The 17,252-nt window shown below is 41.4% G+C and overlaps 2 protein-coding genes across 2 annotated transcripts in view; one reads left to right on the forward strand and one right to left on the reverse strand.

The window, feature by feature from the left end:
- Nucleotides 1-9,331: 9,331 nt before the first annotated feature.
- GPR119 (G protein-coupled receptor 119) lies at nucleotides 9,332-10,375 on the forward strand. Its single transcript, XM_075200871.1, has one exon. It carries the CDS (start codon nucleotides 9,332-9,334, stop codon nucleotides 10,373-10,375), a length of 1,044 nt encoding a protein of 347 aa, XP_075056972.1.
- Nucleotides 10,376-13,424: 3,049 nt separating this feature from the next.
- ERICH6 (glutamate rich 6) overlaps nucleotides 13,425-17,252 on the reverse strand; it is a 35,083-nt gene continuing 31,255 nt past the window's right edge. The window contains exons 13-14 of the mRNA XM_075200553.1: nucleotides 15,810-16,050; nucleotides 13,425-13,907 (exon numbers count right to left, since the gene is read on the reverse strand). Of these exons, the coding sequence (XP_075056654.1) occupies nucleotides 13,626-13,907; nucleotides 15,810-16,050 (523 nt within the window). The 3' untranslated portion in view covers nucleotides 13,425-13,625. The remainder of the gene's footprint in view (nucleotides 13,908-15,809; nucleotides 16,051-17,252) is intronic.

Here is a 17,252-nt window from a genome sequence, read left to right on the forward strand (position 1 = left end):
CACTACAGGTGTTGTGAAACTACAAGTCCCAGCATGCTTTGCCAATATATAGCAGCTTATTGCTTGAAGGGTATGCTGGAACTTATAGTTTCACAACACCTGGAGTGTCACAGGTTAGCCAACACTGCCCTAAGGATATGGCACAATTTGTCATTAGCATACAAGACTGCTGGGAAAGCTATATAACAGCTATTGGTTCTCTGTCGAATTATGCAACAAGCGCATCAATCATATCCTGCATATTTTACCAGCTGTGAGGAAACAAGGAAAGAGGTGGGCAAACAAGAGACCTGCAAAACATTATTTTATGGTATGTTTATTAAAGTTAAACACCACTATACTGTGTACTCTGTTGTACTTGTTAAATTAACTCTTCTTTATTAACCACTACAATACACCTCCCATCCATCAAACACATCTTATTTATTTTGTGATGCAGTACACTGGTCCTGATAAAGATTTGTATTTGCTGGGACTTATAGTTCCACAGCAAGCTCGGAGCGTAACTTGGACACTGCATTGTGCAAAAATCATGACGAAATATAGATATATCAGGATCTTTCAAAGTCTTAAATGTTATTACGTTATTACCATAGACTCATGCTGTTTGCATGCTTATAAAAGAAAAACTTCCTAATAAAAACATATTTAAGCCTACTTGCTGGCTTTCTCAAAACCATGTTTGATCTCCTGGACTCAGATGAGAATCTGGTAATTTGCCTGAAGCCACACAGAGAAGCAGTGGCTACAATCCGGAATGATGACTTAATTTGCATTATCGCACACCCTGGATTTCATGGGGCTACCCTCTGTATATCTTGGAATGGAGAGTCTGAAAAGTGATTTTAAGTTATTAGATTATGAATAGCTCACTTTATAACAAATTGTTTCTTCTAAACACTGGTGTCATTAATGTTCATGTAATTTATCATGCACTGATGCAATCTACCATCTGACTAATGGACAGGTATAGTGGTATGTCATTTGATGATTGTATGAATTTAATGTGTTTGACTTATCATTGCAAAATCATTTCAGCATTGCTAACATTTCAGAATAGCACAATACAAACTTTAACCAGAATAAGCCTAAACAATGAATCAAAACCAAGCAATACTTGGTGAAACTAACAAACCTGCCTTTCTGTTAACATGTCATAAACCATGTCTTTATTTTAAGCACCAGGATACAGATACATTTATATCCAATCTTCTACTGAGTCATTGTAAAGGTTATTTACATAGTATTTAATGGAACTCTTATAGTGGTCATTACTGTGAGATGATAAGAGACATTGTGTTTTGATTAGATCCCTGAATCACAGCACACTCCAAATATAGCTGAGATTAAAGCATAATGTTTGTACAGAGCATAAACACAAGAGACAGCTGGACTATCACTTTTACCATCTATTATTTTTAATGGCTGCCTTTAGCACTGTAGATTGTGAGTGACCATGAGCACATTGTGGGCTCAACTGGAATAACATAATGTTATTTTATGTTTGTATATGTTATATTGTAGGTTGTGGGTCAAGAATGGCTGAAGAACGATTTGCAAGGAAAATCAATCTAGCCGCTGCGTGCAAAATAGATTGTAGGGGCTCGAGTCTGGTTTTGGGAAGACCAGTAAGGATGGATGATGAGTGCATGGATTAAAGTTTTTGCAGCGACTTGTGTGAGATATGTACGTATTCTGGAAATGTTTTTTAGATGTATTCAGCATGATGTAAATATAGAGTTGATGTGGGGAACAAAAGATACTTGTGAGTTAAAGATTACACCTAGGCAGCGAGCTTGCGGGGTGGAATTTATGGTCATGTTGTCAACAGAAACAGAAATGTCAGGCAGGAAACTTCTATTGTTGGGTTGGAATATTATTAATTCTGATTTTGAAAGATTGAGTTTGAGTTGGCGAGAGGACATCCAAGACGAAATGGCAGAAAGACAGTCAGTAACGCGCGACAACACAGATGGTGTTGATGGCTAGATAAATTTGTGTATCATCCCCATAGAGATGATACTGAAATCCAAAAGAGCTTATTAGTTTTCCAAGAGAAGTGGTATAGATAGAGAAGAGGAGAGGACCTATGACTGAGCCTTGTGGTACTCCAACTGATAAAGGAAGTGGAGTGAAGGTGGATCCAAAGAAATTAATTGTGAAAGAGTGATTAGATAGGTAGGATGCTAGGCAATGGGACGCTCCTTCCAGCTGTCAACAGGGCGCATGCGCGTCCGTTGCCACGGCAACTGGATGTGCGCCCTGATTTCCTTCATGCCGCGGTGGTGCGGCAGTCAGACGTGTTACCAATATTCGCAGGTTGCCGCATTCCTATATCGTGACAGTTTGCTCTGACCATGACTTCTGAAATGCCAGGTGAACCGTCGGCCCGGGATTTACTTCTCCATCTTGCCCACAGAGTTGAGAAACAGAAATCCGAACAGGCGCAGTTGCTCCAATGCATCCAAGGAGTCGCTGCACGGCTTGAGTCCCTTCAAGCTTCCGCCTCCCAAACCATACCAGTGATCACCTCCGGAGCCGCGGCCACGTCCTTTTCTTCTGTTGTGGTATCCACCTCTTCGTTAAGACTCCCCCCGCCGGAGAATTTTAACGGGGAACCTAAAAAATGCAGAGGATTTCTAAACCAGTGCTTAATTCACTTAGAATGTAACCCTGCATCCTTTCCCTCTGAACGAGTAAAGGTGGCCTTCATCATCTCTCTCTTGTCCGGACAAGCCCTTGCCTGGGCCTCTCCCCTCTGGGAGCGGAACGACCCTCTCCTATTGAACGTTTCTTACTTCATTGAGGCATTTCGAAGAGTCTTTGATGAACCCGGCCGGATATCTTCAGCCGCCTCTAGTCTTCTGAACCTTCGCCAGGGGTCTCTGACAGACGGTCAGTACGCAATTCAATTTTGCACACTCTCCTCCGAGCTTAAATGGAACAATGAGGCGTTGGTGGCGACATTCTGGCAAGGCCTGGTGGACTGCGTCAAGGACGAAAAATTAGTCTCATGTGAACTTCCTGCAGATCTACATTCTCTTATTTCCCTGTGTAAGCGGATTAATCTGCGCTTTCGGGAGCGAACTCAAGAATGTTCCTCTACCAGACAGATCTCTCCACTCCTCGCTCCTCTCTTCCAGAACCCTGGACCCCTGGAGGAACCCATACAAATTGTCCGCTCTCGGTTATCCTCTGAAGAACGTCAGAGACGTTTCAAACAAAATCTTTGCCTGTACTGTGGGGAACCTTATCATGTCCTGTCTACCTGCATCAAGAGGACGGGAAATGCCTCCTCCTAGTTGGTGACAGGGAGGCTGACTTAAGAGTTAGGTTTACCACTTCCTATACCAATTCCGGTTCCGATTTTCTTATGCCCATCTTTCTAGATACTCCTGTCGGCCCCTATGAGACCTCTGCGGATTCCGGCTCTGCTGGGAATTTCATCTCTGCCACATTGGCATCGCAAATCCAATTATCAACTCAAAAAATTGCCTCAGCCGCTCTTCCTCACCGCTGTTGATGGAAATCTAATTTCTAATGGTTCTGTTTCCCGCATCTCCTCTGCTATTTGGCTGACGGTATGGGGGTTACATTCTGAGGATATTGCGTTCCTGGTACTTCCTCAATCTGTGAATTCCGTTATTCTAGGATTACCTTGGCTCAAGCTTCATTCACTCCAGTTCGATTGGAATCGTGCCATGGTCACCTCATGGGGCACCCGATGCTTCGAATCTTGTCTTTAAGGAGTAAAACCCAGACAACCCACTGTGCCGTGTCTCCTGTTGTCTCCTCAGGTAGACCTGCCTTCCTCCTACATCTCTTTTCAAGACAAGTTCTGCAAGACCGCGGCCGAGAACCTTCCTCCTCACCGCCCCTGATACTTCCCCAACAAGTTACTACCGGACAAACCGCTTCCTAAAGGCAGAATTTACCGTTATCACTTCCTGAGAATTTGGCAATGTCCACTTACATCTCTGAGAATCTCCAGCGAGGTTTCATCAGGAACTCCACATCTCCCGCAGGTGCGGGCTTCTTTTTTGTCAAGAAAAAATATGGGACCTTACGGCCTTGTATTGATTACCGGTGACTAAATGCCATCACCATCAAGCCCAGATACCCTCTGTTGCTTATCTCTGAAATCTTTGATAGGATCAGTGGGTCTAAGATCTTTACAAAGTTAGATCTGAGTGGGGTTTAGAACCTCATACGCATACGACCAGGAGACAAGTGGAAGACTGCTTTCTGTATTTGAGAAGGACACTTTGAATATCTGGTTATGCCTTTCGGGCTTTGCAATGCTCTTGCAGTTTTTCAGTCGTTTATCAACAAGATTTTCCAAAACCTTCTCTACATCTCCGTGGTTGCTTACTTAGACGACAGTCTAATATTCTCCCGTGATTTGCCTTCCCACGGCCTGCATGTGAAAGAGGTTCTATCACGCTTACGATATAATCACTTGTACTGTAAACTTGAGAAGTGTGTGTTCGAAGTTCAACAGATTCCTTTCTTGGACTACATTATCTCAGGAGCCGGCCTCCAGATGGATCCAGAAAACGTATCCGCTATACTCAATTGGCCCAGGCCGTGAGGATTAAAAGCGGTTCAGAGATTTATTGGCTTTCCAATTATTACCGTCAGTTTATTGCACAATTTTGTTCCTTGATTGCCCCCATCACTGCTCTCACTCGAAGGTCGGCCAATCCCCGGAACTGGTCTTCTGAAGCCATCTCTGCCTTTGAATCACTAAAGAAGGCCTTCTCCTCGGCTTCAGTGCTGGCTCAGCCGGATCAAAACAGACCCTTCTTCCTAGAAGTTGATGCTTCATCCATTCCTCTCTGGTAGTCTCTTGCCTTGCGGGTTCTTCTCCAGGGAATTTTCCCCCTCTGAAATTAATTATGGCATCGGTGATAAAGAACTACTCGCAGTAAAGTCAGCGCTTGAGGAATGGCGCCACCTCTTTGAGGGCGCACTCTACCCTGTTACAGTCTTCACCGATCATAAAAACCTTATCTACCTTCGGGGGGCCCATTGTTTAAATCCCCGCCAAGCCAGATGGTCTTCATTTTTTTGCCAGATTTGATCTCAAACTTACCTACCATGCTGGTACCTTGAACTCAAAGGCAGATGCTCTCTCCCGGTCTTTCGACATTTCCGATGTTCCAACTTTTTTTGAACCACCACCTGTTATTGAACCTTCCTGCATTGTGGCTCTCACCCGTACCCCTCCAGTCAGTTGTTCATTTCTGGAACCTCACCTCCGTCTGAAGGCTCTTAGTTGGGCTCATTCTTCCAAGTTCACTAGACATGCCGGGGTTGAGAAGACCTTCTCGCTGTTGTCTCGACACTACTGGTGACCTACTGTCCGTACGGATGTTCGTGACTTCATAGCCTCATGTACCATCTGAGCCCAAAATAAGGTTCCTAGACAACTTCCCACTGGCTTGCTCCAACCCCTACCCATTCCTGACCATCCGTGGTTAAGTATCTCAATAGAATTCATCACGGACTTACCCTCTAGCTGTGGCTACACCATCTGGGTAACAGTGGACAGGTTTTCGAAGATGGCCCATTTTGTCCCTCTGAAAGGCATTCCTTCTGCCTCCAAATTGGCACAAGTTTTTTATCAAGGAGATCTTTTGCCTCCATGGGGGTCCTCGGAACATAATCTCTGACCGTGGCATTCAGATTATATCCCACTTCTGAAGGGCCCTTTGCAAGGATTTAGGTATCGCCCTTAAATTTTCTTCACAAACCAACGGGCAGACTGAACAGGTGAATCAAGACCTGGAATTGTTCCTCTGCTGTTTTTCATCCCATAATCAGTACAATTGGAGTCTCCTGCTGCCCTGGGCTGAATTCATACACAACATTCATAAGCATTCTTCCTCTGGATTCTCCCCTTTCTTCTCTGTGTATGGCATTCTCCCCATATTTTCTTAACAGTCTCCTAGTGTCCCTGCCGCCCACTCCATGACTCGAGATATGGCCAAAGTTTGGGCTTCTACGAGAGAGAATCTACTGAGATCTGGGCATCAATATAAATCCTCTGCTGATCATCACAGGAGACTGGTGCCTTCCCTTCAGGTTGGAGACAAAGTGTGGCTGTCCACTTAGAACCTCAGACTTCAGGTGCATTCTATGAAGTTGGAACTTCGGTTCATTGGTCCTTTTCCTGTGATTCAAGTTGTTAACCCGGTTACCTTTAAACTCTGACTCCCTCCCAGTGGCGGATCCAGGGGGGGGGGGGGGGGGCGATCGCCCCCCCCTAGCAGGGGCTTGTTTTAAACACAATCAGAGCAGCGGGACAGCACACTGCCACTGCTGAACGGACCTGCACATACTGTGCAGCCTCCGGCAGCATTAGACATCAGAAAGGGGGCGGGGCCTAAATCCCCCCCCCATAAAATCGCCCCGGGTAGGACAAATGTCTAGATCCGCCCCTGCTCCCTCCTTCTCTAAAGGTCCATAATACCTTCCACATTTCTCTGCTTAAACCCTTGGTACTCAATAAATTTTCTCATGCTACTCCTGTCCCTCAGCCTGTACGACCACGATTCTCATCACCATCTTGTGTATAGCTTTCTGGAAGGGCCGCAACCTGCACGTCATTTGCCGCGAATCCCAAACTCCCTTGCGGGGTCCCTGGTGAAGACCAGTGGCGCATTAGACTCCACGCCTCCTGGTGTAGCAGTGCCAATATCCGCAGGTTGCCGCATTCCTATATCGTGACACAAGGTTTATATAGAAGGCAGGTTTGAATTCCACACCACGCAATAATGTGACAAAGCTGACGCCTGGAAGTGAGAGCCGGGACTGCGGTGATCCTGGCGCTGGAACGGGGAGAGGTGAGTTTCTATGAATCAGAAGCAATTTGTACCCAAGATTGTTCGCGCTGGTAGACCATGGGACGGATTTAAAGGCATCACCAGACACAGGTACAGCAGAGCTCATGTGATAGTGATGTGAAGTCACACTAACATCTTCGTGCCACCATTTCATCAGGAGAGTCAGTGACATTGGCTAATGGAGTCTCCACCAGTAAATATCAACAAACCGTCTGATGGCAACTAAGGGCACGTGGCGTCTTTCAGTAATGGGGTGACCACTGAAGCATACTCCACACTACAACTCTTCATTCACAGGCTGGAAGGGGGGAGCACTTGGGAATGAGAGGGTAAAGGAGAAGGACGAGGACCCTGCCTGTTTCACTTGTATTGAGCTCCACAATTTTTGATGGCAGCCCTGGACAAGAGTAAATACTTTATGCCAAATTGGAAGATTCACTAAGTGTACACAGTAAGTATTTGCCCTAAAATCCACATTTTCTACAGCATAGTGTGGGTTTCATGTGAGATAGTCTTTCTTGTTTGTGAGACACAAGATACCACTATTACTGCCTTATTTATAATAACTTTCAATGAGATTGAAACATTTATAGTTATAGTGCATGTAAAGGTTTGCATGTAGTTATTTACTAACAAAATGCATATAAACATTTGACAATAATTTCAACCAGACATTGTTTTTCATTTGCTTTATTGATGAAACGTGATTGATGTGCATGTATGTACATTTGCATATGTGCAATAAATAACTCCCAATGTGCAGAGTATGTATACAAAGAATACAAAATCATATTATCCTACTGTATTGTTTTACTTAGACTACAGAATGCAAATCATGTACAAGGGTGTAAAGAATTTTACAAAAAGTTGTACATACTGTTTAAGGTAACAATATGCATTATCATAGTGGATCTTTCTCTGTCTTGCTCTCTTTAGCCTCATATCACAATTATATGATAGAGGGATACAACACAGACAGATGACAGCAAAGATGTTGTCTTTCACTAGCAAATTAACCATGTAGTCTCTTGATGTGAACTGGTTTGAAAAGCATGCCATCTTCATTCATGTTCCCTGTCACATCAGATAGAGTGTTTGATGCTCACTGCAGGTAGCACCAAACTGACAGCACTTAGCTGTATTTTGATTTGGTTTTTTTCTGTGCACAATCACAATTTATTATTTTCTCATGACAATGGGATAAACGTCCTTGATAATTCTTACTGTTATTATTTCAGTGAGTTTGCAAAGTGAATGTGACAATTACATGACACTACAGTTTTGACATTTATAAAAATAGTCTCTTTCAAAAGGAACTATTAGGTTGAGAGTAGCATTTGTGCACGTTTTAGAAATAAGTGGAATGAATGAAAAGACAGAACAGCGTGGCCCCTATAAAATCATGTTCATGGTCATTTGTAGTCGTGTTTGCAGCTTAGGACTTTGCACTGCATTTATGTGAACACATGCTGCTGTTTTTACCTCTGCCCAGAGTCGTACATTAGTAATTCATTGATCATAATGCACTGGGAAAGAGCAGAATGAATAAGGAATGAATGCATTTATATATGCAGGTGTATTCCATCGGAACACCAGCGTGCATAGAATTTACGTTTATAGAGCTATGTGAGAAAGATATAAATCTTCTTGTAATCCTGACCACTAGTTGACCCGTCAGACCTGAAATTAACCCGGTTCTAAAATGTGTAATCATATTGAGCTGGTGTTGTGATTTTTTAACGGTGACTCATACAGTTTTCGAGACAAAAGCTGGCAGGACATGCTGGGACTTGTAGTTCACATATGCTGGGGAGTCATAGGTAGCCCTATTCTTGTCTATATTGTATTGCAAAATCCTTTCATATATTGAGCTGGAAAGTGGACTTTGCAAGTAAATTCGGTTTTTTGGCAATCAAGTAAATTCAATAAGCGTGCACTGTCGCTGTCCTCGGTGCTGAAATCATCCAGCGCTGTTAAAATGTTTGATGCTCAGGGCTTTAATGTAACTGGTAAATTCATGTGTTAATAGTAAGGTGTTAGCAGAAATCATTTCCTCTCACTGATCATATCGTGTTGTGTATAGTCTGCTGTCACTTCTCTTCCAGTGAGGGATTAATTTGTGTTTATCTGCCGGGGCCCTCAATCTGCTATAACTGCGTCAGGAAAGGAACCGTGCAGCAGACTCCCCCGCAGCCTGAGTGCAGGAAAGCCACTCCTCTACATGGAGTATATCCAGATGCCTTCTAACACCGGGACAGAGAACACCTATTCAAATCAGACCAGAGCACCGAGATATGTAGACTTTATTTTACAAACAAATGGCATTTTTTTTTTTTGCGATGCCAAATATTTCTATGAAAAATGCCTGATACTAAACTTCCCACAATACAAATACGATTTAAATGGACCAGCGGAGGATGGGAAGAGCATAAGTCACTGTAGGGGTTCCCATCTAGATAGGTTCTCATGAAACATCTCAGAAGATGACCAGTGCCATCTATGCTGCTCTCCACATTCTGCTCAGTGTCCTCATCCCCATAGCCAATATCTTGGTCATGGTGATCTTGTCAAAGTTGTTAAAGAAGAAACACTGTAAGAGTTACATCTTCATCCTCAACTTGGCAGCCGCCGACCTCCTGGTGGGTCTCATGTGCATCTTGGAAGCCTTGGATGATGTCTTTGATGGAGACTTTGATAGGAATCTGTTCTTCTGTCTGCTGAGGTTGTGCTTCACAATCACTCCTTGCATCGGATCCATGTTAACCTTACTCCTAATATCTCTGGACAGGTACCTGGCTGTGAGGATGCCTCTGTACTACATCAAGATTATGAATAACAAATGCATTGGTATTTCTCTGACGGTTCTGTGGGTGGTCTCCTTCTTTGTTGGTCACATGCCGCTGATCACCACTTCACTGCAACATACCAATTACACAGGAATTTGTGGACTTTTCTATGCAGCAAAGAGCGACTATTTGTACATTTTGTGTTTCATTATTTTCCTGCCCGCTTTAGTTACTATCGTGTGTCTGCACACCGCGGTGGGAAGGATTGCTTATTTCCACCACAGACAGATCCAGAGAACCCGGGCGATTAGTGGACTTTCCAGCAACCACCCAGCACATTCATCCCACTTTAAGGCAGCGAGAACAGTTCTTATAGTTATCATCTGCTTTACTCTTTCGTGGGGTCCTTACTACATCACGGGGATCATCCAAGCCACCTGCACATCTTGCAAGCTTGTGGACCTCCTTAAAGACATTTTGTTCGTTTTGGGGGAAGCAAACTCGCTTCTAAATCCTCTTATTTATACTTTCTATTGCAAAGACATAAGAAGCTATTTGTACAAGCATATTGTCTGCAGGCGGAGGAAGGTGAAGCCTCAGGGTCTAGCGTTGGTCCAGTTCACTAATATTAGAGGTTCGGCATTGGCAGAAGAGTCCACTGGGGCTCACACTTCTGCTGACAGTGTACACAATCTGTCCATTTTCTGCGGCTCTGGTGACTACAGTAAAGGAGCATGTTGATGTTATTTTATAAAACAGAGCCATCTATTTATTCTGCACTACCTTCATTTTCTAACTTGGGCTGAGCATCTATTAGATTTGTATTTTCCAGCTGCTGTAAAACTACAAGTCCCAGCGATCTCTGTCAGAACTTGTAGTTCCACAACAGCTGGATGGCTGCCTACCTCTGCATTCATTCAATTGCACAGGTGCTAGAGACTCTCGTTGTCTTCAGGGTTCGCTATAAAATAAATGTGCCAGTATCATTGTATCCCTCTGTCAGGTTGTACTTACCTGTTTTTCACCATAAAGCAGTTTCTTGATGACAGCTAGTCTTCAATCTCAGGATATTAGATATTATTTTGTTTTAACATGAAGCACATTCCACAAGGATTGCTAAACCTTCTTTTACAATAGCACCATGAAGAGTAATCGTTTTTCTGACTAAAAGCCAAACAGGTCTTTTAAAAGACTGGTGACCTGCACAGCTGACAATTGGAGCTGACTACATACAGGACAGAAGATGGTTGCAGATTTCCTCACTGATTCTGGAATCAGAATCGTTTTATAATAAGACATATTGCATTGTTTTTTCTTTGCAACATATTGCTATAATTTTCAAAACCACTATGGGCCTGATTTACTAAGGAAAGTAAATGTCGATATGTGCCGTATTTTGTGTAAAATTGCCCTGCACATATCCAGAACTGGAGCATGCGCCAAAGAACGCAGAAACGTCCAATTCATCTTCGAGCGCAAAGGACCATTACTATAGCTAATGTTTTCAGGGGCAGAACAGGGGGGGGGGGACTGGGCGTATGCACTTAGTCAATCTACAGTAAAGGCGCATCACACTCAGCGCACGCAGCAGTATCCAATTCAAGTTTTGGGCATCTCAAAAGTACGTGATTTTAAGTCGTAACACTTGCACCGGCTACAAGTCTGGTGTAATTGCCAAGTGATAGTGATGAAGGCTGTGTATGTATGCTAGAACATGTGTTTGCTATCAGGAGCAACTGTACAAAAGAATTTTTGTACAGTAGACATTCATAACATCCTGATAACTGTATTTTATGGATAAAAAAAGCAAGAAAACCTTTTTTAATTTTTTAGTGTTTTGTCATTAATGTATATATCATTAACAGGTAGCATTAATTGAATAGTTTCTTTTCTTCTGTGCAGTCTTTTGTGACTTCATATTCTACATATGTATTGGACGTGCCCTGCAGTGTCTTGTCTGAGCAGAATTCAGAATTCCGTATTCATTAACAGACGTATCATCAGATCTGCTGTTTGTTGAATATGGACGTGCGTATACCCATTGTACGTGCGTTTAAAAAAAATAATTGTGTTTTTTTGATGACTGAGGCCCTACGTGCTTTAAATAATTATTTAAATAAATGTAACAAAGCTAATTATTTTCCGTAGATTTATATGTGCCTAAGAGATAATATACAACTGACACACAAAAAAGTATTTTGTTTATGGGTTCCACTACTTTTATATTTATATAGACAGCTATAAAAACATTGCAGAGTTTAAAACATAAGAATATATATTTTTAATAAGACTATGGGGTATATTTACTAAACTGCTGGGTTAAAAAAGTGGAGATGTTGCCTATAGCAACCAAACAGCTTCTAGCTGTTATTTTGTAGAATGTACTAAATAAATAACTATAATCTGATTGGTTGCTATAGGCAACATCTTCACTTTTTCAAACCTGCAGTTTAGTAAATATATCCCTATGACTTTCTTAACAAAGAGAAAATGTGCAGTAACCCATAGCAGCCAAAGAGTCTTCTAACTATTCTTTCATTTCATTCAATGCTATGTTTACAAGAACTAGCTTTCTCTTAAGCTGCTGAAAAGCTTAAATGCCATTGACACATAAAATATATAATAATTTTATATGTGAATCAGGAGAACTGCACAGTCTGTCAGTGTTTCTTTTAATATATATTGGGGGAGATTAAATTATCTGCGATGTTCCTGAGAACATCACGGCTGTGCATTTTTACCATTAGCAGCTCTATGGGGCGTGAGCAAAAATGAGCGGAAATTTCATTAAAAAAATATATGCGCCAGGTGTCTCCACGGCTGTTCTGGAGAAACATCATGAATCACCCCCATTGCCTGGCATAGCATCTTATCCTCTTTGCATACAGTGTCAAACATGTGAAGGTTAATTACACCATTCAGGTTACAGTAAATTAAGGGTAGATTTCCATTCATTAATCTCTAGTTTTCCCCCTTTGTACAAATAATCCCCACCCATTGAATCTGGTTAGGGTGCCTGATGTTTTCTAGGATTTAAGTGCATTTGTAATGTAAATCCATCCCTTTGTGGCCCAGTTTTGTTGATGGTTGTGGATGAAATTACATGTAATTCTGTACAGAGCAAAATATCTGGTCAGCTATCGAATTTTAAAGCTTCCATGCCATATCAGGAGACTCTCAAACACCAAACGCATGTTTGTAGCATCCCTTCACCTGACTGTCAACACAGGTGAAACCTTGGACTTCTGGAAAGGAGTAAGTTCTCCTAAATTATGGGGGTTCCTCACCAATAGTTCTGGTAAATGGGGAAAGGAATATAAAAATAATAGACTTTAGATGGAACCCCACAGGACTTGTAGAAACATGATCTATTGCTCAATCTGTCTACACAAAACCCAAGACAAGGATTACAATTATCAGTAACTATTGATAACTAAAGTAAATCTTGCCAGTCTGCTACCTGTTGTATACCTGGTATGCTACTTACACATCATTATTATTTTCCTAGAGATATAATCAGTCCTCTAGAATGTAAGCTCTTGTGGCAGGGTCCTACTCTATTGTCTCATGTCTGTTTATTGTCTGACTCCCTTGTATGTCCTGTCACGTCTTTTGCTGCTCTCCGTGTGAGTCCCCATAGAATTACTCACACTCCTCTGTGCTACTTATATGTATTATTAATAATAATATTACCACATCTATTTGCTACTTGCTTCTGTATCCAGCGCTACGGAAACTGTGGCGACGCATAAATAATAATAATAATAATAATAATAATAATATACTGACGTTTAATTCATGCTCATAATGGTATTCTAATGCACATTTATCATTTGCAATGTTTAACTACAACATATCTACAAATGCCAGTTTTATTATTACTTGAAATGTATTCCTTTTGTATAAATAAAGCCAAAAATTAATCAAAAGTTTACATCAAATATTACCTCTTATGGGAAAAGAGCACATGACATGAATATTAAATACATTTCTAATTGGGTAGGTCACAGGTCACATGACTGCCTAGGATATCGCGGATTGATGAGCAGATGTCTATGTTAATGTCACAAAAATTGCAGAGGTAGATTAGCTTCTCCGCCTGAGTCACCAGAAATGGTGGTGGCTTGACTCTGTCCCACTGCTTCTTAGATGGGAAATCCAAACATGTGTGACATTTATTCAGTAAGGTTAGAAACTTGATCTTGATAGCAAACAGAATCAATTCATCTGGTGATACATTCTTGAGCTGCAAGTCAGCTTCAACTTCCGCCACCTTTCAATAAAAGATAAAGGTAAATTGTTTGATAAGAATGAATAAATAGAACATTTTTCATAAATGTGGGCTCTCTGGAATTGTGTGACTTTGTTATTTCCCGTTTCCATATTACTGATTTTTTTCTCATTTCCTCGGTGGAAATTGACATATTTAATGCTAGGGGGAGAGCCTCTCTATCTTACAACACTCTAAAATGGAGTGGGGAGGATAAGCGTGCATATAATGTTATAGCTGCATAGAGGGATTGCCTAGATGATGGAAATGATATGGAAAGATTGGTGGATGCCACTGCAAATTTAAAGGGGAATTACCAACCCTCCTTGTTTTCTGTTAAGAGACTTTTGGTAAATAGCATCAGCCATTTGGTGGTTGGCTGAAAGCCGTGTGATGTATCTTTTGCTGTTTTTGAGAACATAATCTGAAATTGGGAGGCTGGGGGCTGAAAGGTGACACAAGGAAATGAAATGTGGTGGGAACTCAAAAGATAAAACTGGGCCAAACATATGGCTATTGCAAGGACATCCAAAATAAAAATATAAGAAAACATCTCCTATCCCCACCAAAACAAATACTACAAAAAAATGAAAATAACAACCTAGAAATTAAAATAGCAGAATAGACTAACTGGTTCCTTTCTGCTACGGAATTCTATATTTGTATGTTTCTATAGAGGGGAGAAAAAATGACAACATATTTTGACATTTTATTTTTTAAAATATATCAATTGTAAATATTTATTTAATTTTACACTACATCTTACAAAATATAAGGAAGATAATCATACTGGTAGTGCTTGCTAACCAGGACTAATATCATCAGAGGTGGCACAATTATAGGGGTAATAATCACCTACACATCCTCCTTAAGTCGTAAGTAGTGTGGTGACCTGGTGTAGGTAGAAGGGTCACTGAAGGGGGATGGAACTTGATGAATGGCATTACATTGTACTACTCAGTGTAGTTTGTGCGTGAGCTACTAGGGAGCCCCTCAGTGCTGCCTCTCCCCCAGCTCCTTACCTAGCATGTAGTGGGGGGTGGGACAGCTGTTTGAATTCTTGGAGATGTGGTGCTGGACATCATAACCAAGTGCCACACCCTCAGCCTATTACACACACACACACACACACACACACACAGAGGAGAAGCAGCCGTCAGCTTCACAGGTAAGAAAGCTGCCAGCTGCTACCCCTCCATATCAGCAGTCAGTGCTCAGTGTGGGGACGCCCAGGTGACAATCAAGGCACTAAATGAGTGACATTATGTCTATGAGTGGCAAATGCACCTACCCTACTATCTGCAAATACTGAGCAAACGTTGCATAAATTCATGGTCCTAACAGCATACAGTACTCTGCAGTAGACAACTGATTAACATTAATCTACATTTACCTAAATTGTCTTTTCTATGATGTTAGCACAGAAGGCATTCTGACCGGTAGATGTGCTTTTACAACCTGATCAAAATGTGATACTAAGGCCCCTACAATACAATACTAGATAGCTTTTATATTACTACAATTCTTGTGTTATTCCTTATAATACTATATTCACACGAATCCACTCTCACAGCTGTCCCAATCTCCACTGTAATCCACACTCGATCCTCTTGTTTCAGTTGTGTCCTCTTCCACTTAGAATGTGAGCTCTCTAATGAGCAGGGCCTTCCATACCCTTTGTTTTCATGTCTGCATTTATTTTGTCTGCCTTGTATGTCCTTGTTTTATGTATGTCCTGTTTTCCCTACTGCACGGTGCTGTGGAACACTGTGGTACCTTAAAAATCTATAATAATAATAATAACAATAATAATAATAATAATAATAATAATAATAAATAATTAAAAGCAATCTCACAATAAGGGCATTGAGGGCCTACATTGATATTGTATGCATAAACATTTACCTGGGACTTTGTTAGCTCCTTTCTTCCAACATTGAATTTTGCCTGTTTCCCCATGGCCAGAAAAGTTACATACATCCGATCTTGTGCAAATATTCTAACACCCACTTGATGATTCAAGGATAAAAAGACAGGTTTGAACTTTGTATAGGGCTCGCCACAATCACTGCTTTTCCATCGCCATCTCCGTAGTCTTCTACCTGTGCTGTCTGAGTACTGTCCACCCACTGGATTTATATTTATCCTGGATATTGTAAACAGAAATTGTAGAATGAAACACTTACACGTTACCTGACATAGAAAATGTCAAAAAATGTCAATGGTAGTAGGTTGGAGTAAAGTATTATTAAAGTACTGAGTGTGTGAGCTAAGAGTTTGTCAGTATCGCTGCATATTCCATGACAGTACCTCCCATTGTTCTTGGGATACAAAGAAAACCACAGGCTCACAGAGAACCATTTGTGTAAAGCAGAGAACACTAGAAAACTAGACATAATAGTAGATATATAGCTCTATGAACTAACAAAATAATTTCCTGATGTGTGTATTTATAAAAACAAATGTTTATCCTAAACCACAGGCTATTTAGGGGTTCTCAGAGCGCAATGCATCACCACTTATTCCAGGTTATTTTAATTAGGACAGCATATATATATATAAATATCACTGAAAAAAGTAAGTTCTCTTTTTTATTAATGGACGGTTACAGCCTCATTTAAAGTTGGCTGTAAGCAACATAAAAATACTGCACTGCATTTGCACCAAAAGTTCACGTGAAAGTAGAACAAAGCTGTCCCAAAACTAATATAAGCAGCATAGGATTTTCTAGGTACACTATATGAACAAAAGTATTCAGACACTTGACCATTACACCAACAGGGACTGTAATAACATTGTATTCAAATACATATACTTTAATATGGAGTTGGTCCCCTTTAACAGCTTCCACTCTTCTTGTATGGCTTTACACATGATGTTGGAGTGTTTTTTGGGAATTTGTACCCATGCATTCTGTAGAGCATTTATGAGGTCAGGTACTGGTGTTGGACGAGAAGGCCTGGCTCGCAATCTCCGTTCCAGTTTATCGCAGAGGTGTTTGATGGGGTTGATGTCAGGGCTCTGTGCAGGCCTGTCAAGTTCATCCACACTGAACTCATCATACTATGTCTTTGTAGTCCCTGCTTTGTGCATTGGGGCTCAGTCATGCTGGAAAAGAAAAGGGCCTTCCCCAAACTGTTGCTACAAAGTTGGAAGCAGAGGATTGTCCAACATGACTTGGTATGCTGAAGCATTAAGATTGCCCTTCACTGGAGATAAGGGGCCTAGCCCAAACCCTGAAAAACAGACCCAAACCATTATCTCTCCTCCACCAAACTTCTCAGTTGGCATAATGCAGTCAGGCAGATAATGTACTTCCAGCATTTGCTAAACTCAGACTTACCCATC

This window comes from Mixophyes fleayi, chromosome 3, assembly GCF_038048845.1.
Source record: "Mixophyes fleayi isolate aMixFle1 chromosome 3, aMixFle1.hap1, whole genome shotgun sequence".
NCBI lineage: Eukaryota > Metazoa > Chordata > Amphibia > Anura > Limnodynastidae > Mixophyes > Mixophyes fleayi.

Coding starts and splice junctions, on each gene's coding strand:
- GPR119 (XM_075200871.1), top strand. CDS start 9,332: ATGACCAGTGCCATCTATGCTGCTCTCCACATTCTGCTCAGTGTCCTC.